This window comes from Anarhichas minor, unplaced genomic scaffold (genome assembly GCF_050575085.1).
Source record: "Anarhichas minor isolate MPS153535 unplaced genomic scaffold, ASM5057508v1 ptg000012l, whole genome shotgun sequence".
Taxonomy (NCBI): domain Eukaryota; kingdom Metazoa; phylum Chordata; class Actinopteri; order Perciformes; family Anarhichadidae; genus Anarhichas; species Anarhichas minor.
In genome coordinates, this window is record NW_027466458.1 from 1,629,529 (window position 1) to 1,656,699 (window position 27,171).

Below are 27,171 nucleotides of genomic sequence, written 5' to 3' on the forward strand. Positions count from 1 at the left end.
AATCAAACATATATCTATACAAATACATATCAGTCATCTATTTACTATCATGTGATTATATTACATAACTTTAAGAGTTAATATTAGCCAATAGCACGCTGTTAATGTCTAATATATACTATAAATGATCCAATCAGCTTCCTCACTGCAACCAATGGCGGTGTGTCAGGAAAGGACAACAGGAAGTGAATGTCCGCTGCTGTCAGCGGGAGACGCTAATGCGGCGGTCAGGAGAGCAAAGCCCCCACTATGTACTGGATTATCTTCACCTCGGGGTGCACACATTAGCTTGTTTGTTGAATGGAGGAACGCGTACCATACTGCTGAAAGTAACGTTTATTAATATCTGTGGTCAGTCCGGCTTGAAAGCTAGGTAGCTAACACCGGGGGCTAGCGTCTTGAAATGCTAAACTTAGCTAGCTTTAGCAAGCTAGTACATTAACGTCACATTTATCTGTGAAGACAAGTCGAGTCGTGGTTGAAGACCGAGGAAGTCGCTGAAATGAGTCAAAATACCACAAGGCACCGACCATCTTAGCCTTCGTTTACAGCAGGTACGTAGTTGTTTTCTATTGTGTCTTTAATTGTAAGATAATTACCCGTAGCCATGTTTAAAGGGGAGGTGTAACGTACGGTCACTTGACCATTAGACTTAGATATTGTGTTAGGAGAACAATATCGTGGATATTATATTGCAAAATCACTTTGATGATGTTGATCCTCGCGCAGGCAGTGACAGACACATTTCTGCGCTGCAGCGAGTGATTGCTTCAGGTGTTAAACAGCTTGATCTGCACTGAGACATGGTGACCGCCACCATAATCAGATGACTTTCACAGTCATTGAAAAACCCGACATGCCGGTTGTCAAATGCTAATCACATGACGTTTATTCTGCACATAACTGTTCCCGTCGGTGAAACCAGTGACTACACACAGTGCTAGTGTTCCCTGTTGAAATCGCTACTCATCAGTTTCAGACCGGGGTGGAAAAGTCACTGGTACTTTCCAGTTGTGTGCTGACGGATGAGTGAAGTGTACACTGACAAAGTAGCAATTATTTATATTTTTCAGGAAGTGAGGACTTGCCTTTGGCCTACAGACTGTCTGTTGTGCCCTTTCCCTATGAGTATAAAACAAACTCCATTTGTAGCATTGAGAATGTGATCTCGACTTTGCTTTTGCCCCCCCCCCCCCCCCCCCCTTCAGTTCTGTGTTGCAATGAGGAGCACCAGCATTCAGCTCTAAGGGCTCAGAGGCATGAACTCCGTTTCCCCCAGCGCGGTGCAATACGTAGGGGGAGTGATGCAGGACGAGCTGGTGGAGAGCCAGAGGCAGCAGCCCCTGGAGCGGCAGGGCAGCTTTGGTCTCAGGCCAGCACAGACTCCAGATGCCAGTAGAGAGGCCACCGGAGAGCCTGACGAGATGGACAAACTGAAAGCCAAACTGATGTCAGCGTGGAACAACGTCAAATATGGTTTGTACTTGAAGTACTTGACTGTGTCGGTGCCTCGATCTTGTTCATTGTCTTTGTTGCCACTTTGACAACTTCCATTGTCTCTGCTCCTCTCTCTCTAGGTTGGACTGTTAAGTCTAAAACATCCTTCAACAAGATATCGCCGGTCACTGTCCTGGGACACTCTTATCTGCTCAACAGTGAAGGTTGGCTCTAAATACAAAAACATCTTTTTAAAAATCTCTAGATTGATCCCTTTCTAATCAAAAGTGCTTGTCTGTAGATGCTGCGTTTCCTCTCTACACAGAGACTCCAGGTGTTGGACTGATATGTGTTTTGGTTCACCACAGTGGTGTAAAGCCTTTTCCTTTGAAAGGTTGCCGGGTTTACGTCAGAGAACACAACAGCAGTTGACCTAAAAAAAACTTTCCCCTTTGATTACACAGTCCTGTAAACTGATGTTTCTCATGTCAGATAAACATGAGATCAAATTCATGAGCAGTTTGAATCAACAAAGTGTAAAAGTTCTTTCTTTTTCTCCCCCTCCCCCTCCACCCCTTCACCTCCTCCCAGGTGCGGTGGAGCGGTTCCGTTCGGCTTTTGTGTCCAGGATTTGGCTGACCTACAGGAGGGAGTTCCCTCAGCTGGAGGGCTCCACCTGGACCACAGACTGTGGCTGGGGCTGTATGCTGCGCAGTGGACAGATGCTGCTGGCTCAAGGGCTCCTGGTCCATCTGATGCCCAGAGGTTTGTCTCACCGTTGCACACATTTTTTTCTTTCACCCACAGGAAGTATAGCTACATTGCAAGTACTCCTTTAAATTGAAAGGACTTCAGTGAATACTTTTTCTTAAATGTTTATGTCAATTAACACTAGATCTGTCCTTTCCATCCTTTCTCTTTTATCTAATTCCTGTGTTCTTCATCTCACTATTTATATCTCCGGCAAGTTTTTATTGACTCAGTTTCACTCATTCGTGTGTTCTGCTCCTCGCCTCTCTCCTTTTGTCCTTTTTTTTTTTTAAATTCATACTTTCTGAGCTTTACTTATCCTGATTTGTTTCTGTTTCTTTTCATTGCTAGCAGATTTTGTCTCTCTTCCGCTCTCTATCATTCTGTCAGTTTTTAGAATTTCTTATTCATTGTGCCCATGCTTATTAGTTTGATATTCAAAAGATGTCTACTCTCTGATTGTTTAGTGCTGAAGAAAAACATGCCCCAGATGTTTTAGCCTGGCTCTACTTAGTTGCTAAGTGCAAGCCTTTTTTGTATTCTGCAGATTGGGCTTGGCCAGATGTTCAGCAGCTGACCGAAGTGGACTTTGAGGTGTTCAGACCGCGTTCCCCAGCCCGGGCTGGAGGAGTCCCCATCCCCTCCTTTGGCTCTCCACGAGGGTCCAACACCCCCGAAAAATCCCTGACGGGTGATCAGGTGCCCAAATGCAGCCAAAGGAAGAGACCGGAGTGTGTGCGGGACAGGCAGGCAGAGCCCATCCACCACAAGCTGGTCACCTGGTTCGTGGATCAGCCCCCAGCACCTTTTGGGCTTCACCAGCTGGTGGAAATTGGCAACAGTTCAGGGAAGAAGGCCGGTGACTGGTACGGCCCCTCTATAGTGGCACACATTCTAAGGTAAAGATGGCGGAAGAGGTTTTTTTTACAAGCAAGGATTTAAAATGTCTTTGCATTGATTGGAGTTATGAATATTTTGTTTTTTCAGGAAAGCGGTAGCCAAAACCTCTGTGCTCCACAACCTGGCTGTATATGTGGCTCAGGATTGTACAGGTGAGATTGACACACTAGATGTTGTGAGAGTCCAGTTCAACATGTATTCCTTTTGAAGTCTTCTCCATATTAATCCTCATGGTGTTTCCGTGCTCTGCAGTGTACAAAGAGGACGTGGTGCATCTATGTGACCTGTCACTGAGCCAGACGCCCCCTGATCCGTCCAGCCAAGCCTGGAAGTCCGTGATCATACTGGTGCCTGTACGGCTGGGAGGGGAGGCCCTCAACCCGTCCTACATCGAATGTGTCAAGGTGTGAATACTCTGCGTTCACCCCACCCATCCACAGACCCCTCTCTGAGCTCACTAGAGTAATGTTTCCTAAAGAACTTTGTTGAAGAACTTGAGTTCTCTCTCACGTCTCTCAAGTCATATTGAAAACATCCGTGTTCATTTCCAGAACATCCTAAAGCTGGATTGTTGTATTGGAATCATCGGAGGCAAACCGAAGCACTCACTTTACTTCATTGGCTTCCAAGGTGAGAGCTTTTTCTTTTTGTTGAAGGAATCAAGGGATTTAAGAACAATGTTGTTATTCCGAAGAAGGAACTTGGTGTTCTTTGGAAACATCATGGACCAGAGGACCATAGAGCTCTTGTCTCTGCTGCTTGTCTCTGCTGTTTGTCTCGACGGTTGGTACACTAAGGAATGTGCACAGTGAGTCAGTTACTGTAGGGCTCGGTGCACAACAAATGACTAGCTGTGTTATTTAGTGACTATTTATGCAACATTCAAAGCGCTTCTTTTCTGTCCTCTTGCTCTCTGTCACTTTTTCTTGAGGCGCCTCTTTCCCAAGGCAACAATCTTTGAATCGCTGATGAAGGCTACATGACGGGGATACTTGCGTTAGCTGGTTAGCCTTACCTAACCATGAGTTAAACTGACTGACTTAAACAATTTAAACACAGCATGGTAGAGGCACAATAATACACTTAACATTTTCACGATATTCAAAAACAACTGGGAGCTGACCAAACTTCTTTTAGTTCATCCACTATTTTTTGTTTATCAGGACTCCTCTTAGGAGCTTTGTCTCAATCAATGTTCTGCTTCAGCGATTCCCTCAGTACAGTCGGTAATAATAGTGCAGAGCCGGTCTCCTTCAGATGTTTGCTCATTGTGGATTGAACACCAGCTTGTTCAAAATGTAAACGTCAAATTATTTCATGTAGGATTTGTGAAGCGCTGTCTTCCTCAAAGCCGTGTAATTACAGTCCAAACTGGCCGCTGCCTGTGACGGGCTTCGATTCTGTCGACCAAGCAACCAACTCTTCCCCAAATATACTTCTTGGTAATCATTGATTTCCTCTTCCTGGAACAACGATTCTGAAAATCATCAACCATTCACACAATAGAAGAAGTGACAGCTGCTTTAGAAACCAAACCGTGTTGCAGAAAATCCACATTCATACTTTTTTGTACCGCGGCTCATCGTACTTGATATTTGAATCTCCACTCATTCGAGGTAGTTGCAGCTTGATTCAGTATGAACAAGATCTGAGAATATTGAATCAGCAAAAATATGACTGAGCCATTCATCTGTTCCTGGTCACTTCATACTTTAATAGAGCATTTTGATTCCTCTTCCTGTCTGTTAGACGAGCAGCTGCTGTATCTGGACCCTCACTACTGCCAGCCCGTGGTGGATGTCTCTCAGGTCAACTTCTCACTGGAGGTTGGTTTCATTGTCTTATTTATATTTATATATATATATACATACACACACACACACACACACACTGTATGTCACTCTCACCTCAGTGTGTCTGACTTTTTATCAGATCATAATATTGAACTTCTTGGACCGTGTGACTTTCATGCTCACTAGTGTTTTGACTGTACGGGCCGTGAGAGATAACACGTCCCGTCATGAATTTTGATTGACCTTTTTATTGTGTCTCCTTCTGTCACTCTCTAGTCGTTCCACTGTAGCTCTCCCAAGAAGATGCCCTTCAACCGCATGGATCCGAGCTGCACCATCGGCTTTTATGCCAAGAACAAGAAGGACTTTGAGTCTCTGTGTTCTGCTGTTAGTGTGGTGAGTTTGAACACCCTCCTGTCTCTAAATGTCATAGCATTTAATAACAGCAGAGAGAATACCATTTAACTACTGTGTTAAAGGATGGGTAAGAAGAGATTGACCAAACACGGCCCTACCCAGGTCTGCTATGGATAATTGCATGATCCTATCTACTATATATTACAAAGGTGATCCCACAGGAGCTGGGGAAGCTGGAACTCACTCACTCGTCAGGCAGCATCCCTCGTTCTCTTCTGCTTGTAGTATTTTACCATGCCGTTCTAAAACAAGAACATAAACAATGTGTCCTGAATGTAAGGCCCAAACCCACCGCCTCTGTCAAACTAGCTGGACGTTGGGGAGCCTTGTTATTTATTCTGTCAAAGTTCAATCAGATTCATTCACATAAACTATTCCACACCGAGCCGCCACAGCAGGTTGGCGAGAGAGAGATCCAGCACCACCGACAGAGGGGCTTAAAACGCATAATATGCAAATAAATATATATATTCATTTCTATTCATCTGTTGAAATTATTTAAATGACACTTAAAATGCAGGCTTTCTTCCTCCCACTTTTATTTATTTTAACTGTAAAAGGAAGGTTTTCTGTTTTTCTTTATTTTTAAATGTACAGCACTTTGAGCTACAAAGTCTGTATGAAATGTGCTGTACAAAGATTAGTATTATTATTATAATGTCCCTATACATCCATTGGGTCGTGACAGTTGGCAGCCGACTATTGCCTTGACCTGAACTTGCTTTTTCCTTTTTTTTTTAAATCTTTTGTTAATTTAATATCTTTTGATTTTTATGCTTTGTATCGAACACAAAATTAGCAATTTGAAGATGTCAACTAATTGGGAAAGTAATAGTAAGAATCATAGAGAATGAAAATCGGTGGTTCCAGTTCTTCAACGATGTAAAAAGCACTTGATTTGACAGATATTCATGTACTCTCTTGACACGACATTCGCGGTGATTCTGAAGCATTCTGGGACATTTTTGTTGACTCGATTTTGTTGTCCTCCCAGGCTCTGTCGTCATCGAAGGAGAAGTACCCCATCTTTACTTTCGTGGAGGGCCAGGGTCAGGATTATGGACTTGAGGGTCACAGCGGCAACAACCACAGTGGACCTGCAGCCCACATTCTGCCCCCCGGCAACCTGAGCAGGAGTAACAACAGAAGAACCAGTGACGAGTTTGTCTTCCTGTAAGGCACCGAGGAGGATGCTCTACTAGCTCTCACCCGTAGGGGGCGGAAGAGGACGCCTCATTTCCTTTCAAAGGGAAGGACTCGATTCTGTTGATGGTGCAGCTGCAAGGTGGACATGACGCTTTAGTGCTTTATCGCCTTCGCTGGTCAACGGAAATAAAGACTGTGTGGCTTCTGTTATCACCCTTTTTGTGTGGATGGGTATTATAAGCTAACGTAATGTCTGGAGCATTAGTTCACTGAGCAAAGGCAGGATTTCAAATTGGTTCATTGTTGGAAATGTTCCAACTACTTGAAGTATTCTTGATTCACTTCATCAGATACCCAGAACGCCTCGATGTCGAGCATGTATGAGCGAAATCAAGCACGTTGTGTTTTCATCCTGGTCTGAGCTGGACTGGAAGGTGACGTGATATACCACCTGCTGAACGTCTCCATTTTTGTTTTTAGTTCTTACATTTATTTATCAGGTTTATGAACATATTTTTGCGAGTGTGTTAGTTTAGCTTATCTGTTTGTCTTGAATAAGTGTAGTACCGATGTATTTAAGAGTCTGTCGCGTTGAGGTTTCAAATTCTTCTGAGAGCGTCTCGAGCAGATGTAAATTCATTCTAGTGTGACAGTCTGAGTATCACACAAATGCCCGGGGCCTTGGTCTCCTACATGCTTCGGCGCTCCATCATTAAGAATAGGAAACCCTTCCAGGAATCTGCTCTGAAGAGTTACTCAAGCTCCCAGGTCGGGGGTGCAGAGATCCCTTCAGCTGGGGATGGATGTGTGTCTTAACCTGCTAAACTGTGGCTTGTGCCATGAAACAGGATGTTTAAGTTATCTGGATACATTTGCAAAGTAAAAACCCAGAATAGCTCTTTGTTTTCCACTTCAGGTTCTGGGTTCTACTTGGTAAAGTTCTAGAGTCAATAAGACCGGCCCAAGCTGAATGGCTTTTTTGTTGCGATGTCATTTGTGTTTAGTTTGTCCCTTTTCTACGTGACGGCTACTACTGCAGGTTGCTCTACTACTGTTATTTGATTTCTTGTCCTGATTAAACTTCAAACACTGGAATCACATTTTATTCGCATCACATACTCTGAAGAGATGCACTGTTTTGTTCTCATCTGATCACTGCAGAAGAAGCACAGACTGTTCACCCTGAAACAAAATGCAATGTTTTGTCTTCACAATGTAATTCAGTGCAGTTCACTCCTGTCGATTTCACGGCACTGGAAACTAGTCTTCCACCATTCTACATTTGAAGCTAACCTGTGACCTGGTTTCTTGCTCACTTTGAACTCACCTGTGGATGTTAAATCTTCATAACATAAAGTTAATACACTGGTAAAATATGAACTTCTATTTGTCAGTGATGACTTTCTGACATTTGTGTTATTATTCACAGTGTGAAAGCCATCTTCAAGCGAAAGGCGCTGTGGTAAATGTTTGACAAAAAGATTTTGTTCTTCAAAATACACTGACAGTGGATTGGCATAAAATGATGCATGCATACATTCATAAAAGTACAACATAATTCAAAGATGTAATGCAATAATGTTAGTGTGAGAGCAAATCTGCTGTGTACAGTAAATGTTACACGGGGATACAGCCACACTGTAAAATGTTGCTGTGGATTACATGTAGTCCATGTTTCACTAAGTAAGCACTGCAGCTTGTCATTGCAATGCAATGATGTTTATTTGTGAAGCATATTATGTGAGATAGGTGCCCCTCATTGGTAGATAGCAAATGTTTTTATTATTTTTTTTATTTTTTTTTGTTCTGTGAAAATCCTGTACAGAAAAAAAAAATTGGTTCATGCTGCGTTTAGGCAACAAAGTTTTCAACTTCTCAGAAATCTTAAAATACTTGCATTGTATAAACAAATACTGTCGGTTAGTTGTTTATTTTATCACTTCTGTTAAAAATGTGATATTTTTGTTTTATCCAAAGTACTGCATCTTTTTGTGCTTAATCATTAATCTACAATAATTACTATTACTCGGTTCATAGTCCCCAGTGTTTCATGATTTAACAGTCGTGTACACTAATTAATGAAAATAATATTAACAGAACAAAAGTAATAAAAAAAAGTGATTTTAGCATTTAAATGATTTTTAAAGACCTTATTTAAGCATATGCAGACTCTTATCCTTATATTCTTTAAGGTGTACGATAAAACCTATATTTGAGTATAACTAAAGGACTCACACACACTGTACAGTACAGACTTTACAAAATTCAGAGCCTTGCTGGAGCTGCACACGCATGCGCGCTGCCGCACAGCCGTGACTAGACATTCGGTCATAGAAGCGGCGGAGGGGGCGCTCGAGCCGCGCCGGCGAAACAAATCAACGCTCGAAGGCACATTACGAAGAGGGTGAGTAGACTAATTGCGTCAACCGCTGCGCCGTCTTTTTCATCCCCCGCAAATACCAACTCGGGAGCGCAGGCATTCACCCGGGACCGCCTGTCCTGTTCATGCGGGTAGGTCAGTCGCACAAGCACAGTCCGCCATTCCCCTTTTTTATATTTAACGAGACACCCTTTCGTGGTCGGGGGGGGGGGGGGTTCTCAGTAGCATCATGGGCTCATGTGCATAATTGACTGTGATTGCCCCCGTGTTCAGTTCAAGTGCAGTGGTAGATCCTGCAGCCGTAATTGCATCTGCGCGCAACGGATGATTTGCTGCAGCGCAGCGAGAGAATGGAGAGTCTTCACCTGACAGGCGTTGGATAAGATTCAACCATATCTTGCAAGGATTGTGCAGCCGCATCATTTATCAGAACGGCATAGTTAAATCAGATATGCAGCCTCACTGTCCAGATGTCTCCAACAGTTCTGTCTAATCAAACCACTAAATGAATGCTAATTTAGATCAATTACTTTTGCATATTGCAAATGAGTTTCAGCAAAGACCACGCCCTCCTCCTCTCTCTCACCGTCTCTGTCATTTCTCTCAGGTCCCTGCTGCTCACCGAGGAGCAGGAGATCCAGGGCGATGTCAACGCCAGATCCCCCCATGGGAGGCACACCTCGCCCAGGTCCTTCCCCTGGTCCGGGTCCCTCCCCCGGGGCTATGCTGGGCCCCAGCCCCGGGCCCTCCCCGGGCTCCTCTCACGGTATGATGGGCCCCAGCCCGGGCCCTCCCTCCTCTGGACACTCTCAGTCAGGGCCCTCTGGATACGGCCAGGACAACATGCACCCTCTGCACAAAGTAAGAACGGAGAGACCCCCCAACGTCTTGCTGAGACACACCACCTCTGTATTCCCAGTCCTTTGGGCAACGGAGGTGGCGAGTCAGCAGTTATTTTTAAATCCATATTCAGCCAAGCGAATGTTATTTATGCATATTAAGGAGTTCAAAACATCACATTCACATAATCTGTAGACTGTACCATGCAGCTATATGGATGTTAATTCCACAGAAAAACATTAAACTTGATAACTGGATTTACATGGACAGATTTGCATATTATATGTGTGTGACTGCACCTTCAATTTAAATTTCCATCATGGCTCCACTCCATCACAATGGGCACATGCTGACGCGGCACATTGCAGCACTAATCCATATTGTAGAAAGCAATTATTACTTTTAGCCTGTAATGCTTCGGAAAAACTGCAGCTGCATATTAATCCATGCATGTTAAAAACCCATAGTGTCAAATTGTCACTGTCATCATCTCACAACTCCTTACATTTGATATATTATTTATTTCAATGTGCTTTTTCCCCTATTAGAACTATGTGATGTTTGCAGCTGAAACTACCAGGATGATAGTTTCGTTTCAACCCCGTTTGATTTCTCCCACAGTCCATGGAGAGCCTGCATGAGAAGGGCATGGGTGAGGAGGGCCGCTTCAGTCAGATGAAGGGACTGTCTATGAGACAGGGCGGGCACAGTGGTATGGGCCCCCCGCCCAGCCCTCTAGACCAACACTCACAAGGTAGGCGCTACGTAGACCTAGCTTACGCAATTTCACCCTTCCCAGAATTGTGCAAGACCAGTTGTGCGGTCATGTGGCCTGGCCAGCTCATAGGGAGTGTCTCTGTTGTAGCAGGCCGTTATGAGCCGTTGTTTCAAACTCTTTAAAGTTTGTTTTTTTTAATATCAAAACACAGCAGAGCAGCTTAGTGTAACAAAGGCACTGCTACCAGTCACGTAGTAACTTTGTGGCTTTGTCGTTTGCATGCAGCAATAAGGAAGGGACAGAATTAGCACTGTGAATCAGCGTTAACAACATTATGAAACAACGGTCTGATGGGATTTGAATAGTGTGAGGGAGTGACTCATTATTCATCGGGCTACGCTGCAGGCTTTTGTTAAAGGGATGGTTACGACATTTTGGGAAATCAGCTTATTCACTTTCCTGCTAAGAGTTAGATCTCTACAGCCAGCAGCCTGTTCGCTCATCTCAGCATCAAGACTGGAAAGTTGGAAACAGCTAGCTCACTAATTAACACGTCATGTCTTGTTTGGTTAATATGAACCACAAAAACATCAATTTGTGTATTCCTGGGATTTTCTATGGGAATATTTCTTGGTCAGACAAATATTTACCAAAATGTCAAATTTGTCCTTCCAGGTTACCACTCTCCATTGGGTGGCTCTGACCACTCCAGCCCTGTCCCTTCAAATGGCCCCCCCTCTGGACCTCTTATGCCATCCTCCTCCTCCTCCTCCTCCTCCTCTGGTGGTCCCGGCTCTGCCTCTGCACCTTTGGATGGTCCCAGTGGCGATCAACACACCCTGGGTCCCAATAACCGGCCTGGCCCTCCAGGTAGCTCCGGCCCAGGCCCCAGCCCTGGACCCAGCCTGGGCCCCGGTGTCTCCAGCCTCGTTCCTGGCCTTGAACCTGGAGGCCTTCATTGCCCTGGAGGTCCTGCAGGCCCTACTCCTTTCAACCAAAACCAGCTTCACCAACTCAGAGCCCAGATCATGGCTTATAAGATGCTGGCCCGGGGGCAGCCCCTGCCAGACCACCTCCAGATGGCTGTCCAAGGGAAGAGGCCGATGCCCGGGATGCAGCAGCAGCCCATGCCCAGCCTGGCTCCCGGAACTGGAGGCGGGCCAATAGGTGGGCCAGCAGGACCAGTACCAGTGCCTGGGCCTATGGGCTCAGGCTACAGTCGAGTTCATGGTGAGCATACACGGGAAAATGTGTGGAATACCAAGCTATACCCTGTGGTCTGATGGGCAAATTATCACCAACGTTTCTTTTCTCAAATTGTATTTTTTTTTATATTTTGTGTTCTAAATGCACCAAAAGTCTTAGAATAATTTGCACATATTTGTTTCTTTAGGAATGATGGGTCCGAACATGCCTCCTCCAGGCCCATCGGGTCCAGCTGGGATGCAGGGACAAAACCCAAACGGACCTCCGAAGTCCTGGCCTGAAGGTATGTGGTGCTGCTGCTGTGAGAGCTTGTGAAGCCTGACTCTCACTAGTGTGAGTGATATTAGCTAGAGGAAGAGGGGCTGAGTGAAAGCTGCTAAGTCCATATGAATTCCAGTTAACCCTTGTGTTGTCTTCACTTTCTGTATACACTACTTGTCCTAAGGGTCAAAAATGACCCGCCTTCACTAAACCCCTAAAATAAAACAGCTTGATTGCATTTTAAATCCCAAATCTATTTTGCATGAAGAAACAACCTGTCATTCATCACAAAATTTGTGAATATCTAAGTTTTTCCTCTTCACAGTGCAGAAAGACTGTGTTTAATCAGTGGAATCCACTTCTCCCAGACCTCTCTTATGGCCGCAAGTTTGTCTGTCACACGCCTTGCAGGTCTTGACTCACGATTATCAAATCGTATCGTTTTTGAAAAAGTATGAAATACTTTCAGTGACATCATTGCACGGAAAATCGCCCTTCCACTCTCTGCATCCCAAAGACTAGATGCAGCCTCGCCTCGGGACTATACACACCTGCTAAGATTAGCAGCCCGAGCAGGTCAATCTCATCCATCCATTTCCAGTTGTCTGGGGGTGCTGTCATCTGCAGCACCTCTATAGCCTCTGACGGCATTCCCCATTAGTAAACAATGCTTTCAGGAAATGTTTATTCTCTCTGATCTTGTTTGTATTATGTCTGTGAACTTCAGCCAGGTGTGGGGTCGTGGAGGGGACATGCTGCATATTCGCGAGAAAGTTTTTGTTTCCCCTGAGTTCAATCAGTAGCACACGTAATCTCAAATTCTTGTGTGTGTGTATCAATGTGTGTGTGTGTATGTGTGTATGTTGTGGTGTGTTTTTTATGGTTTCTGTATTATGAAAATGATTTTATAACTACCGGGTCAAAAATGACCCCTAAGACAAGATGTGTACACTGTTGGTGTACAGCTTTTATGGAAATATGAACAAAGGCAATGTTTAACTTTTTTTCATGTTGGGGTCATTCTAGGAAAAGTCATTGTCTAATTTCAAGTTAAAAAAAGATCATTAAAGGGGTTTCCTATGCTGTTAAACATAGTGACGGGTCATTTTTGACCCCTAAAACGACACAAGGGTTAAGACTCTTAATCCGGGTAAGAAAAGTAGTATACAGTTAGGAACAATATGTTCATAAGCCAATATATGAGGCCAAGTGTGTCATCATTTAAGAATTTCTAAATAAGATTTTATGGCTTTAGCATTGTGTTCACATTGTAGACCCTGGCACATTATAATGTGTTGATACAGGCTGCATCTTCTTTCATTTATTCTCCCTTCCAGTATTTATCCTGATATTAATCCAAGCAAAATATTTTTGTTGATTTAAAGATGCTATTTTTGGCATACTGTGTTTGACATAGTAAGTATTGGGACACACTAGATCTCTTTCTGGCACATTAAATAGTGTTTTATTATGGGTAATGAAACGCACAGCATGTTTATTTGCTAGCAGTCTACTTCTTCCCTGTCTTTGTTGGTGCATTAAAACGTTTCATTGGTGCCTTTATGGAATAGCTATGTGTACGTCATGGTTGTGCACAATACAAACAATATTCCCACTCTTAAAAACATTGCTCCATAGTGCCACCAGTGGTCAATAACTCCCCACACTACCTTTAAGCAGAAAATACATAACTTCCTGTGCAGCAGAAGATTTTAGGTTTCAGTGTCCTGTGGTCTAAATTTAGCTTGAACCCAACCAAAAACAGAATTATAGGGAGGGACACTAAAAGAATATGTCATGAAAATAATACATTTTGTAGACCTTTCCTTCATTCCCACTCTCCACTTCCCTCCAGGTCCCATGGTGAACGCAGCAGCACCCTCCAACGCACCCCAAAAGCTTATTCCCCCTCAGCCCACAGGTCGGCCCTCTCCTGCCCCGCCCTCAGTTCCCCCCGCCGCCTCCCCAGTAATGCCGCCACAGACTCAGTCCCCCGGCCAGCAAGCACAGCCTACTCCCATGATGCCTTACCACGCCAAGCAGAACCGCATTACCCCCATTCAGAAACCCTGCGGCCTCGACCCAATGGAGATACTGCAGGAGAGGGAGTTCAGGTACGCCAGGGGATTCACACTTTCCCTAATCTCGTTTACTTTTTCTGGAGCGGAAAATGGCTGAATCTGAAGGGTTGAATGGTGACTGCATAATGTACTATAAACAGTACATTGCTGGAGAGTTTTCTTGCTGAATTTATTTCAAGCAATTCAAAACTTTTACCACAAGTTTTTTCTTGTATACTGTCTACCAGAGGTACTCAAAATCCAAAGTAAAAAAAACAAAATCCATAAATAATTCATAATAAAATGCAACTTAGTACTCCCTCAGGTTACAGGCTCGTATCACTCATCGTATTGCTGAACTGGAGAACCTGCCGGGCTCTCTGGCTGGTGATCTACGTACCAAAGCTACTATAGAGCTCAAAGCCCTCCGACTGCTGAACTTCCAGAGACAGGTATGCACATACCAAATGTTCACCTTCAACCTTCTCAGCATCGCATTTCTTTCGCGTGTTTTCATTGGCGTCGTTGGTGTTGATGATGTTTTTGCGTATTGGTCCGTGCGCGTTAACTATCCGCAGTTGCGTCAGGAGGTGGTGGTGTGTATGCGCCGCGACACAGCTCTGGAGACCGCCCTCGATGCCAAGGCCTACAAGCGAAGCAAGCGGCAGTCTCTGCGAGAGGCGCGCATCACGGAGAAACTGGAGAAACAGCAGAAGATCGAGCAAGAGCGCAAGCGCAGACAGAAACATCAGGTGGAGGACAAATACAGTCGTGATGTCACCTATGAGATTAAATGTGATATTTTTTTTAACGGCTCCTCTTCATCTGTGTTTCGTCTTCGTCGCGTGCGCTCCGTTCTCAGGAGAACCTCAACAGCATCCTGCAGCACGCCAAAGACTTCAAAGAGTACCACCGCTCCATCACGGGCAAAATGCAGAAACTGACCAAAGCGGTGGCGACGTACCATGCCAACACGGAACGGGAGCAGAAGAAAGAGAATGAGCGCATCGAGAAGGAGAGGATGAGGAGGCTCATGGTAAGGAGGAACCACACGGGCGCAGTCACGCAAGCATGAACGTCACACACTTGCCAGTATACACATGCTCCTACACACACTGTATGTGCGTCTATCCCCACCCCCCTTTCCAGGCTGAGGATGAGGAGGGCTATCGTAAACTGATTGACCAGAAGAAGGACAAGCGTCTGGCCTACCTGCTGCAGCAAACCGACGAGTACGTCGCCAACCTCACCGAGCTGGTACGAGCTCACAAAGCTGTGCAGGCCCTCAAGGAGAAAAAGAAGAAGAAGAAGAAGAAGAAGAAGAAAAAGAAGAAGGTATGGGGGAAACCAGGAGCTGTGATCTTTGTTTGTGATGATGAATGACTGTGAGAGTTGTATGTGAGTCTCTGTTGTGACTAGTCAGCTTCTTCTTGTCCCACAGTTGGAGATCGCTGAGGCTCAGACCGCTGCCATGGGTCCTGATGGAGAGGTGAGCAGATGCAACAGCTGTAGTGATGGCATTCAAAATAGTTGTAAATATTACTGTGTGTCTATTCCAGTAAGAAAGAAGTAGTTAAAGCGGATATTAAAAGTCAATGATTTTGCGATACCTTTGCTCTTTAAATATGTTGGGTTCACAATACTGGGAATCTGCAACTCGTGACCAATCAATGACTCGTGACCACTCAATGCCATGTGTGCATACGGGTAGAAATAATATTCATGCAGCCTACACTGTACTTAAATTGGATATTTGCTCGATACTTATTGGTTGTTAAACTCAACTTTCACACACAGTCTTAACCATCAGCCACCATTTAAACCCAGCCCAAGGAAACTAGCCCCGTCCTAAAGATAACTTGCTTGGTCCCCTGCAGCCTCTGGATGAGACGAGTCAGATGAGTGACCTGCCCGTGAAGGTCATCCATGTGGACAGTGGGAACATCCTGACAGGAGTGGACGCTCCTGAAGCCGGACAGCTAGAGACCTGGCTGGAGATGAACCCCGGGTGAGACCGGCTGGAGAGAGGAAGAGTGGCTTATGTGTGAGAATGTGTGTGTATGTGGCTGTAGGTGCTGCAATGTCTGTCAGTCTGTTGGTCTGTTGATAGGTCTGGGCAATATATCGATATCTTGATACGAGACTAGATATCATCTTAGATTTTGGATATCGTAATATGGCATTAGTGTTGTCTTTTCCTGGTTTTTGACAATGCATTACAGTAAAGTGATGTTCTTTTCTGAACTCAGCTGTTCTTTCATTTGCCTTTACCCACTGACTCATTAAGGCCACATTACTGATGATTATTTATCAAAAATCTCATTGTGTAAATATGTTGTAAAAGCACCAATGGTCAACCATAACATATTGTTATTGACGTATTTGATAAAAAATATAATATTATTATTCGATTTTTGATTTTCTCCTCATCGCCCAGCCCTATCGAAATACTGAATCTTGACAAGGGATGAATGTCCATGAAATTCAAGGTCCAGAGAGGAAAAAATGATAAATATGTGACGACCCCTTTGACTTTTCATCTTACACCATCAACTGGCTCGACTCTTAGTTGTAACTTAGATGCTTCAGTGCTACATAGCATGGTAAAGGTGCTAACTGTATGCACATTTGCATGCTAAATGAACAACTTTAACTTTATTGTCCCCCAGGGTTCATTTGTCTTGCAGCAAAAACATGATAACTGTATGCTAGTTAGCTTAACATTACATTGCTAAACATAAGCATGTTAAATATTACCTGTCAGCATGTTAATGTCTGGTTGTTGTTACCACGTATGTCAGCTTTTATGCTAACTCATGCTAGCATGCTACGTTATCAATCACTTCAAAGCACAGCTGAGCCTAACTATACCGGAAGTACCACTTGGTCTGAGTTGAAGTTGTCCTTCCAGTTTTCAGACAGTATAATGTTTGTTTCCTGGTATGTTATGAATGGTATAGCTTCACAGGGCTGCTAGCATGGCTTCCTTTAGCTAGTTTCTTTTATTTAATACGCTTTAGGGCTTTTGTGTGTGTGATTAAAGATAGACATGTGCATGAGGATGACTTGTACAGTAATAATGTGCAGATACAGGGTCCGTTAGTCGACTTAATTTGAGTATGCCCGTATTCTGTCCAGTTATGAGGTGGCTCCTCGCTCTGACAGTGAAGACAGCGAGGAGGAGGAAGAGGAGGAGGTGGGTGGTTTTAAAAGACATGTTGACATGAAGCCAGTTTCACATTCACTGCTACCGGTCACTGACAAGCTGTCTGGCAGGAGGAAGAGGAGGAGCCTCAGCCATCAGCTACCCAGGTGGAGGAAACGAAGAAGATTACAGACCCTGACAGCGAGGACGTGTCGGAGGTGGACGTCCGGCACATCATTGAGTGAGTACGCATATGGAGTATCACACTTAAATACACTTTTGTACCAGTTATGTTCTCAGGGCCACCGTAAACAAAACAAAGCATGTGCTCAACAGGTATTTACAAAATGATCGAATAAAGCTGCTGTGTGTGTCCTCTGCAGAAACGCTAAGCAGGATGTGGATGACGAGTACAGCGGCGCAGCGTTCGCCCGAACCCTCCAGTCTTATTATTCAGTGGCTCACGCTGTCACAGAGAAGGTGGAGAAACAGTCCACCTTGTTAGTAAATGGACAACTCAAACAGTATCAGGTGAACAAAGCCCAATGCGATCAATTACATGATAGTCACTCTCTTGCACAAAGACATGTTTGATTTTAGGACTTGACAAGGGAGGTAAATGTTTTGCTTGATGTGTTTGTCAGATTAAAGGTCTGGAGTGGCTGGTTTCCCTCTACAACAACAACCTGAATGGGATCCTGGCGGACGAGATGGGTTTGGGAAAAACCATCCAGACCATCGCCCTCATCACGTACCTCATAGAGCACAAACGGCTCAATGGGCCCTCCCTCATCATTGTACCCCTCTCGTTAGTGTAACCTCTTCATTTTGTTCTCATTCGTCAGGGAAGTGATTTACACTGCAAATAAAGAAAAAAAGGATTTTGTATTGTTCCGAATAAATTGCCGAATGACAACAGAGCTGTCTCTCATTGACAGAACTCTTTCTAACTGGGTGTATGAGTTTGACAAGTGGGCGCCGACGGTGGTGAAAGTGTCCTACAAGGTGGGTTTTTGCAGCCAAGAACGTGTTTCTAAAGATGCACTTATTTTTATTGTATTGCTTTTTTTGTCAAATATTGTGACCTGTTTAAGTTTTTTTTTTTATACATACTATGTATATATATGAATTTTTTAAAATATATCTGTAATTACATTTTTTTGGCTTTCAGGGGTCTCCTGCTGCCAGACGAGCGTTCCTCCCCCAACTGCGCAGTGGCAAGTTCAACGTTTTACTCACCACTTACGAGTACATCATCAAGGACAAACAAGTACTGGCCAAGGTGAGAACGGATGTGCAAACAAACACGAGCGGAAGGACCCTCACAAACACACCCAGGCAGTAATAGTGTCATTCCTATTTCTTAATCATTTGACTTTGCTTGAGGTTTCGATGTGTTTTTTTCGTTTGTCGTCTCCCACTCCCAAAATCCCCAAAAGTCTGAAAGTGTTTCATCCTGGCCAATCTGACCCCCCTGTGCTGCGTGTCAGTGCTTTCTCCTAGGTGCTGCCACACTGACACCGCCTGTATACCGCGTCCCCCCCCACTGTCCTCTGTGGCCGTCATGCTGCTATGCTCTCATGTAGTCATATAGGCTTCCTGACTGCTCAAAGGTGGGTGTTGTAGTTCAGGCAAGAATCGCTCAAAAAGCTTTGGCTCGGGCCGGAGCCAGCGCGCCTCATGAGGACAGAGAGGACAAGAGATGTTTCCTTCTGAGCACTTTCTGTTTTTTGGTTGATTTGGATGCAGTTAAACAGTATAGCAGCAACTTTATCCAGACGTGCTCCTCCCCTCTCCTCAACCCCAACAGATTCGTTGGAAGTACATGATCGTGGATGAGGGCCACCGGATGAAGAACCATCACTGCAAGCTGACCCAGGTCCTGAACACCCACTACCTGGCCCCGCGGCGGGTCCTGCTGACGGGCACGCCGCTGCAGAACAAACTACCCGAGCTCTGGGCGTTGCTGAACTTCCTCCTGCCCACCATCTTCAAGAGCTGCATCACCTTCGAGCAGTGGTTCAACGCCCCGTTCGCCATGACCGGAGAGAAGGTGGAGAGAAGGGCTCGGTTGTAGCCACGTCACATTCGCTTATTTTAAGAAAAGCCTTTGACAGATGACGACAGGCACGAGGTAAAATTGCCAAATGTCTGCCTCTTTTTTCTCTGCAGGTGGACCTCAATGAAGAGGAGACCATCTTGATTATCCGTCGTCTCCACAAAGTACTTCGGCCCTTCCTGTTACGCAGATTAAAGAAGGAAGTGGAGGCACAGCTTCCAGAGAAGGCATGTTTCACCTAATTTAGCACACACAGCTAACTAATATACTAACACATGAGAAGAGACGAGCACATATTAGTCCAGATGATCTCCTAATGGATGGGAAAGAAAACCTCTAGTGTTCACTAGTATTTTTTAAAATAATATAATGATTACAATGCTGGTAAACTTCTTTCATTAGTTCCCCCTGTCTCTCCTCTCCGTCAGGTGGAATACGTGATCAAGTGTGACATGTCGTCTCTTCAGAGGGTGCTGTACAGGCACATGCAGGCTAAGGGGATCCTGCTCACTGATGGATCAGAGAAGGACAAGAAGGTGAGGACACAAACACTGTGTGGGTATTTGGCTCAGGCATCAATAGAACTTAACAACACCAAAATAACTCAGTTTTGTGTTTTAGGAAGTTGATGTGTCCCATACTGTCCGTTTACTTTCCATAATCAAAAATGTTCTCAATTTTGGAAATGATAGTTGTGAAACACGACAGCCGTGGCCGGAGGCATTGTGTTTCCTGGTTCGGTCAATTCACGTGAAAGCAATATTTCATGAACGCCTGGCGATTTGGCAAAAAAGTCCACTTGGATTCACGTTGACATTTCTAAAAAATTCATATGCTAATTGTGAAAATTTCACACAAATGTCTTTGAGGATAAAATGATGAAGTGATGACAATTTGGACAGACATGGCTGTGAACTGCAACTTGACTGGTTTGTGAAGGTAAACAACCACAAAGTGGTAATTCTAGTTCATAATAGGCTAAACAATATTTATATGATCACACCTGGAGATGTATTAAAGGAGGCGGGTCTAGTAGATTATTTGGCTCTCACTGTGAGAAAAGACTTGAATTGCTTATTTGTCATTCATAAAGAATTTTTAGGAAATGTTGAAAATGAAAAGAAAATAGGTCTTTATTTATTTGTGCTGGTGCTGAAGTTTAATTGTCATTCTCACTTTTAAATACGTATTGCTTTATTTGAAGCCTAGAGGGAGAATCGATGAATCAATGTTGAATGAAAGAATAACGTTGTGATTACAAGCTGTACGTTTTGTCTGGTTGCGTTTACCAGGGTAAAGGAGGCACAAAGACCCTGATGAACACCATCATGCAGCTGAGGAAGATCTGTAACCACCCGTACATCTTCCAGCAAATAGAGGTGATGCAAAAACATTTCGTCTCTCAGTTATTTCTGTCACTGTGTTCTGTGTAAATTTGTCAGGACATAAGGAGGTAGAGAGGTTTAATCCACTGCTGTGTGGTAGCTCTCTGCCATCAGTGTGAATGGGTGAATGATCGGCAAAAACCTTGTAAAGTGCTTTGGATAAAAGTGGCATTTACCGTGTGTAAAATCCAGAAAGCACACAAACATCCATGCAAAAAAATCTCTTTTCACACACTAGATTGACTTGGCAATTCAATAGGAAGCTCAGCGGTACAAGCTCTTAAACTGAAGCCTCATACTAAAGTGTTCCACTTTGTGTATATGACTGAATTAAAGAATACGTTTTTGTTTGCATTTGTAGGAATCTTTCTCTGAACATTTAGGATTCTCTGGTGGGATAGTCCAGGGGTAAGTGCTAATTCCTCTTTAGGTCAAGATCACACACACACACACACGCTGTAACCCTTGTAACCCACACCGCTTACCTTTACGTCAGCCCTGACCTGTATCGAGCATCGGGAAAGTTTGAGGTGTTGGATCGAATCCTGCCAAAGCTGAACGCAACAAACCACAAAGTGCTGCTCTTCTGTCAGATGACCACGCTCATGACCATCATGGAGGACTACTTTGCCTATCGCAGCTTCAAGTATCTGCGTCTGGATGGTGAGACAGTTCACTTGGAGATGGTTGTGAATGTCATTAATTATTTTTCCCTGAAATCTTCCTGTGACACTTTGCTGCTTGTTTTTCCTTCATGTGCTTTTCTTCTCTCTTGTCCACCTCTTACATCTCAGGCACTACGAAAGCTGACGATAGAGGAATGTTGCTGAAGACATTTAATGAACCAGGGTCAGACTACTTTATCTTCCTCCTGAGCACAAGAGCTGGAGGCCTCGGCCTCAACTTGCAGTCTGCCGACACAGTGGTTATTTTTGACTCTGACTGGAACCCACATCAGGTGTGATGCACGTTTGTTTTCATTTACAAAAGACACCGTTTAATCAAAGCAACTTCAATTTGCTTTCAGATGTAGCAGAGGCTAGTGTCTGAAGGAGTGTGAGTGACTGACCAGCAATTATGAAGTATCTGTCTTTGTCCTCCTCCAGGACCTGCAGGCTCAGGACAGAGCCCACCGCATCGGTCAGCAGAACGAGGTGCGCGTGCTGCGCCTCTGCACGATCAACAGCGTTGAGGAGAAAATCCTGGCCGCTGCCAAGTACAAACTGAACGTGGACCAAAAGGTCATTCAGGCCGGCATGTTTGACCAAAAGTCCTCCAGCCACGAGCGCAGGGCCTTCCTGCAGGCCATTCTGGAACACGAGGAGCAAGATGAGGTCTGGGGCCAGGAAGTGTGTCTACGCATTAATGTGTGTGCGTGCGTGCACCGGAAACACCTTCTTTTTTTTAAAGAGTGAGCTTGCTTATGCTCCGCTTGCCAATGTGTGCCTGCTGTGTTCAGGAGGAGGATGAGGTGCCAGATGACGAGACGGTCAACCAGATGATTGCCAGGAGCGAGGAGGAGTTCGACCAGTTCATGGTCAGTGTTCGGAGGCTAAATTACAGCTCATACAGACGTAACTCCTCTCCCTACTTATTCGTTACGTTGCCCTTCTTTTCTTCGTCTCCCTCCCTCAGCGCATGGACATGGACCGCCGTCGCGAGGAGGCCCGTAACCCTCGGCGAAAACCTCGTCTGATGGAGGAGGACGAGCTGCCCACCTGGATCATGAAGGACGACGCCGAGGTTGAACGACTGACCTGCGAGGAGGAGGAGGAGAAGTTGTTTGGACGCGGATCTCGGCAGCGGAAGGAGGTGGACTACAGCGACTCACTGACGGAGAAGCAGTGGCTCAAGGTCATTAGCCCCAATGGGGAAAGGGCAGAGAACCAGATGTCAAATTCAAATACAAAATCAAAGCTCTTTGCTTTCTGGAGTAAAGGGTCCACTCTCCATTTTGTGGTATCAATACCTTTGTTTTAATCTTGCAGTCTATGTTTCCCGTGCAGGCGATAGAGGAGGGCACGCTGGAGGAGATCGAGGAGGAGGTGCGTCACAAAAAGACGACCCGAAAGAGGAAGCGGGACCGCGACCTGGATCTCCCCGGTCCCTCCTCTTCCTCGGGGGGACGAGGACGAGGGGACAAAGATGAGGATGGGAAGAGGCAGAGGAAGAGGGGACGACCGCCTGCTGAGAAACTCTCCCCGAACCCCCCCGTCCTCTCGAAGAAGATGAGGAAGATCGTGGATGCCGTCATCAAGTATAAAGACAGGTAGCTCACACGTTTTCTGTTGCTTCTGGTGCACTTCCCTGAACATTTATAGAAACTGAAAAAAGTCCCTTTGCATTTTTCACAACAGCTCACGCACATTTCCTGAGTTGATTTTGTTCTGCCCTCACCGAAACATCACCGATCAGACATTTAGACTGTCGTGCTTGAATTAACCCATTAGATGTCACACAAATGGCATCAAACACACGGACACCACTTTATACCAGTACTCAATGAAAAAAAGAACTAAAGTTATGAATTAGTCACCAAGCATGTCAAGAGTCAGTTATCTCTCACCCATAGTGTTTGAATAGAATAAATGAACGAAGGGGGATTTGATATGCTGAATTCAATCAGCTTTCAGGTGTTGATAAAAGTGTTTTGTCTCATCCTGATGATGTCGTTTCCTGCAGCGCCAGTGGGCGTCAGCTGAGCGAGGTGTTCATCCAGCTGCCGTCTCGAAAAGAGCTGCCGGAGTACTACGAACTGATCCGCAAGCCTGTGGACTTCAGGAAGATCAAGGTTAATCAGAAGGAAAAAAAAAACAACAACAATAAAGAAAATGTTAAGGTCAACGGATGTGGCGTTGTCTTATATATTCAGTGTTGCACATACTGTATCTTCGCTGTAGGAGAGGATTCGGGGTCATCGCTACCGCAGTCTGGGTGACATGGAGAGAGACGTCATGCTGCTCTTCCAAAACGCTCAGACCTTCAACTTGGAGGGATCGCTGGTGAGACTTACTTCACTCACGCATGCAGAAAAACAGCTGCTGTCCTCGTCTCGACTGTGTACTGTTCAGTATACGGCTCTCACTTGGTGTATGTCTGATTTTTACCCACTGCAGAAATTAATATTTGTCTTACTTTCATATCTCAGCCACTACTTGTCCTTTATTTAGGATACTTGGAGGACATTATACATGTATTTACTGTGCTCTTTTGTTATATATATATATATATATATACATACCCTGATTGACATGACCAGAAGGCTTTGAATAAAATCAATAATACATCCTCTTACTGGATGGCCCAGCAGACGCCTACATCATGCATGGCGGATGACTTTTCCTCTCTATCGGCCCCCATCATAAAACGCTGAAAATCACACATGAACTGTGGTCGCTGAGAGCACCGTTGTTACCTCTATGCACTTGATGTTGATAGTAAACAGTTCTTTTCTACCATGTGAGCAGATATACGAAGACTCCATAGTCCTCCAGTCAGTGTTTACCAGTTTGAGGCAAAAGATCGAGAAGGAGGAGGAAAGTGAGGGAGAGGAGAGCGAGGAAGAGGAAGAGGAGCTGGAGGAAGGATCGGAGTCTGAATGTAAGCTTCCATGTCCGAGTGAAGAGAGCGGCACAGGACTGTTGTTAAGTTTTAGTCTGTTGTTGTTTGTATAATGTAAGTTATCTTTTATTGTTGATTTGAGTTGTACTTGTTGTGATGTCCTTTTTCCCCACTGACCCTTTATCACATGAAACACACACTATGTTCCCCTTCAGTTACTTTGTTTTGATGACAAAATGCTTTTTTTCACGCTTGAATCTTTATTTATACCGTAAACATGATTCGTGTGTGTGTGTGTGTGTGTGTGTGTGTGTGTGTGTGTGTGTGTGTGTGTGCGCGTTTGTCTCCAGCTCGCTCAGTGAAAGTGAAGATCCGTCTGGGAAAGAAGGATAAGGGTGGAGATCGAGGGAAGGGACGCAGCAGACGAACAGGACGCACCAGAGCCAAACCTGTTGTCAGTGATGACGACTCTGAGGATGAGCAGGAAGAGGTAACTCCGTGTGTGTGTGTGTGTGTGTGTGTGTGTGTGTGTGTGTGTGTGTGTGTGTGTGTGTGTGTGTGTGTGTGTGTGTGTGTGTGTGTGTGTGTGTGTGTGTGTGTGTGTGTGTGTGTGTGTGTGTGTGTGTGTGTGTGTGTGTGCGTGTGTGTGCGCGTGTGCGTGCGTGCGCGCGTGCGTGCGTGCGTGCGTGCGCGTGTTTTTTACAACCCACCATAGTTTTTGTCCAGTTATATCCCTTCAGAGAGTAAGAATATTTTTGAACTTTAAAAAGAATTAGTATTACGTAGAGAAGGGAATGACGGATGTGCTCAGGTGACGACATTTCTTCTCCATTCTTAACTATATCTTTCTACCAACTTTATCTTATCAGATGTTATGTAGCAGACATTCTCTAGTTGTCTCTTGTATCTCTCCTCCAGGAGCGCACCCCCAGTGCCACTGACGAGGAGTCCTGAACTGTACCGTAAGGTGGGAGAGAAGAGGGCGTGAAGGGACACCCCACCTCCTCAAGCCCTGCATTTACAGTAAATAAATCCATCCACCCTCAGTCAAATGTCACAGGACTCAAATAGATGGGACAGTACCGTCCAAACAGGAACAGATGCGTATCGACATCAAGGTGGAAACGCTACACAGACAATATCATGAAATACACAAATGAATTGGAGTATGCACATCGCTGCATTAAACTGTTTCTCTGTCGGAGCCTCAGTGTGAAAGAGCCTGAACACAGACGGATCACATCAGCTTTTTATCTTCGTGTGCAATTTCAGGAGCGTCTTTGGTCAGTTTTTATGAGAATGTTGTCAGTGCGCGGATTTTAAAAACACTCCTGGGAATCAGCTCGACTTAGAAAATATACTGCAAATATCATGAAGCCATGTGTAATTGCAACAATTAAAACTGTAACACTTTCGTTAAAGTCCCACTATTTACCATTTATAAGCAGTATATAAAAGCAGTTAATAAATGGTTGATAACATGCTATAATGTAGTTGTACGCAGCTATAAGCACATTTTCATTTTTACAGTAAATGTAATTCTCCTATGAAGACGTATTTTATATTATTACTTTTGTGTTTTACTATATTTTAGCTGACTGTTGGAGGAGTTATAGCTGTTGACAAATACATGAATGTGTATATCTGCTTACAAGTACAATATAGTGTGTTATAAACCACTTGTTCAATCTTTATATAGTGTTTATAAATGCTTATAGTGTTGCCATCACAACCCAGCATTCGTTAAGAGGAATGACGGTTTAGTCAGTTAAACTCTGACACAACAAGACATTTCATTTCCTGTATTTATCCAGATTTTCTCTTCTTTTTTTGGGGGGGACAAATTGTGATACAAAGTGAGTCCTTAACTCACCCGAGGAGTTAGAACTGGCGGGATCCAGTAAAGTGACGCAAACAACGTTGAATGTAAACAGAAAATGTTTTCAGACGGAGCTGTGTTTTCACCCAGCGACTACCTTCCTTTCCTCTTACCTGGACACACAGACCAGATGTTTTCACCTCTGCTTCACTGTAGGGATTTGTGTTGTAACAGCCAGCCAGCGTGGAGCCACTGTGATGACAGAGGTGTGTGCACATCGCATATCTGTATCCGGCGCTCACTGTTGGGAGTTGTGGATCCAGCCCGCTGTGGCCGCAGGGTGTTTCCAGACTTCTCAGAAGCTCTTTAGCAACTCACCACAGTTGACTGAGGTTTAATGGAGTTGGGTCCAGGTCACTGAAAGGCACAGTGCAAAAACAACCCTGCTGCTGCATATACTTCCAATGTAAGCACTTATAACTGTTGATCGTAGACTTAATGAATCATGAGGTCGTATTCCATCAATGAGTACTGTAACTTTAATTGCTTCTCCTTCAGTTGTTGTGTGGTGATTTTAAGATTTCTGAACTGTTCAATGTACTTTGGCACTTTTTCTGTGTTTGATTTCAAGACAAAGGACCAGAGGGACAGTGGCTCCTCTCTGCTTGTGAACGCCTCACGGCTGTACGGTGTTGGATATACTGTATAGAATGTACTTTTAGGGCATAATGTCAATGCACGTGTGTACAGCTCGCCAAGTTCAGTACTGTACTTTTTTTCCGTTATGGTAGAGTGAACGACATACAACCAAAGCATCAACCTTTTTTCTCCTCTAAATTATCGGGATCTGTCTGTGTTGTGCTGTGCTCATCGTCGCTGGAACTCGAAACGTAACAATAAATCACAGTAAAAGCAAATGTTTGTCGTTTGTGTGACGTAGTGCTGAATTCATGAACTGATTCGCCAGTGAGCAAATGAGCTTTTGGGATTTTTTTCAAGGAAAAATTCCAAAAATGTGCTTGTTCCAGTTTCCAAATGATGCCGATTTGCTGTTTTTCTTTGCCTTGTGTGATAGTAAATGGAATATCTTTGAGTTTTAAACTATTAATTGAACCAAAAACAGATATTTAAAGACGTCACCTTGGGCTCTGGGATATTGTGATATCCATCTTTACCATTTTCTGACTTAATATAATCAGCAGATTAATCAATAACAAAAATAACTTCATTATTTACAGCTATATTACCAATAGCTGGTAACAGAGGAAACGAGGCGATCTAAATCCTATGTTGA

At 44.4% G+C, this 27,171-nt stretch overlaps 2 protein-coding genes across 5 annotated transcripts; both read left to right on the forward strand.

Moving 5' to 3' along the window:
* Positions 1-149: 149 nt before the first annotated feature.
* On the forward strand, positions 150-7,543 carry atg4da (autophagy related 4D, cysteine peptidase a). 3 transcript variants are annotated; one of them, XM_076090141.1, is made up of 11 exons: positions 150-554; positions 1,209-1,476; positions 1,578-1,661; positions 2,029-2,202; positions 2,735-3,086; positions 3,175-3,239; positions 3,340-3,491; positions 3,744-3,870; positions 4,837-4,913; positions 5,157-5,276; positions 6,292-7,543. In XM_076090141.1, exons 2-11 carry the CDS (start codon positions 1,260-1,262, stop codon positions 6,472-6,474), a joined length of 1,551 nt encoding a protein of 516 aa, XP_075946256.1. In that variant the 5' UTR covers positions 150-554; positions 1,209-1,259; the 3' UTR covers positions 6,475-7,543. The 3 variants fall into 3 exon arrangements, with proteins under 3 accessions (XP_075946256.1, XP_075946259.1, XP_075946257.1); XM_076090142.1 differs by lacking the exon at positions 3,744-3,870 and adding an exon at positions 3,639-3,717 and having other exon boundaries at positions 152-554; XM_076090144.1 differs by lacking the exon at positions 3,744-3,870 and having other exon boundaries at positions 151-554.
* A 138-nt stretch (positions 7,544-7,681) lies between these two features.
* Positions 7,682-26,794, forward strand: smarca4b (SWI/SNF related BAF chromatin remodeling complex subunit ATPase 4b). 2 transcript variants are annotated; one of them, XM_076090139.1, is made up of 34 exons: positions 7,682-8,847; positions 9,431-9,684; positions 10,285-10,417; positions 11,057-11,611; positions 11,775-11,870; positions 13,704-13,962; positions 14,234-14,360; positions 14,487-14,660; positions 14,771-14,944; positions 15,058-15,243; positions 15,350-15,397; positions 15,786-15,916; positions 17,047-17,104; positions 17,185-17,294; positions 17,437-17,584; positions 17,698-17,861; positions 17,992-18,058; positions 18,225-18,335; positions 18,864-19,106; positions 19,226-19,339; positions 19,541-19,648; positions 20,405-20,491; positions 20,859-20,905; positions 20,994-21,160; positions 21,292-21,455; positions 21,604-21,831; positions 21,957-22,034; positions 22,133-22,351; positions 22,504-22,766; positions 23,180-23,288; positions 23,398-23,499; positions 23,965-24,097; positions 24,409-24,548; positions 24,977-26,794. In XM_076090139.1, exons 2-34 carry the CDS (start codon positions 9,469-9,471, stop codon positions 25,010-25,012), a joined length of 4,995 nt encoding a protein of 1,664 aa, XP_075946254.1. In that variant the 5' UTR covers positions 7,682-8,847; positions 9,431-9,468; the 3' UTR covers positions 25,013-26,794. The 2 variants fall into 2 exon arrangements, with proteins under 2 accessions (XP_075946254.1, XP_075946255.1); XM_076090140.1 differs by lacking the exons at positions 7,682-8,847; positions 9,431-9,684; positions 10,285-10,417; ... (13 more) ...; positions 17,992-18,058; positions 18,225-18,335 and adding an exon at positions 18,546-18,666 and having other exon boundaries at positions 21,604-21,864; positions 22,486-22,766.
* The last annotated feature ends 377 nt before the right edge of the window (positions 26,795-27,171 follow it).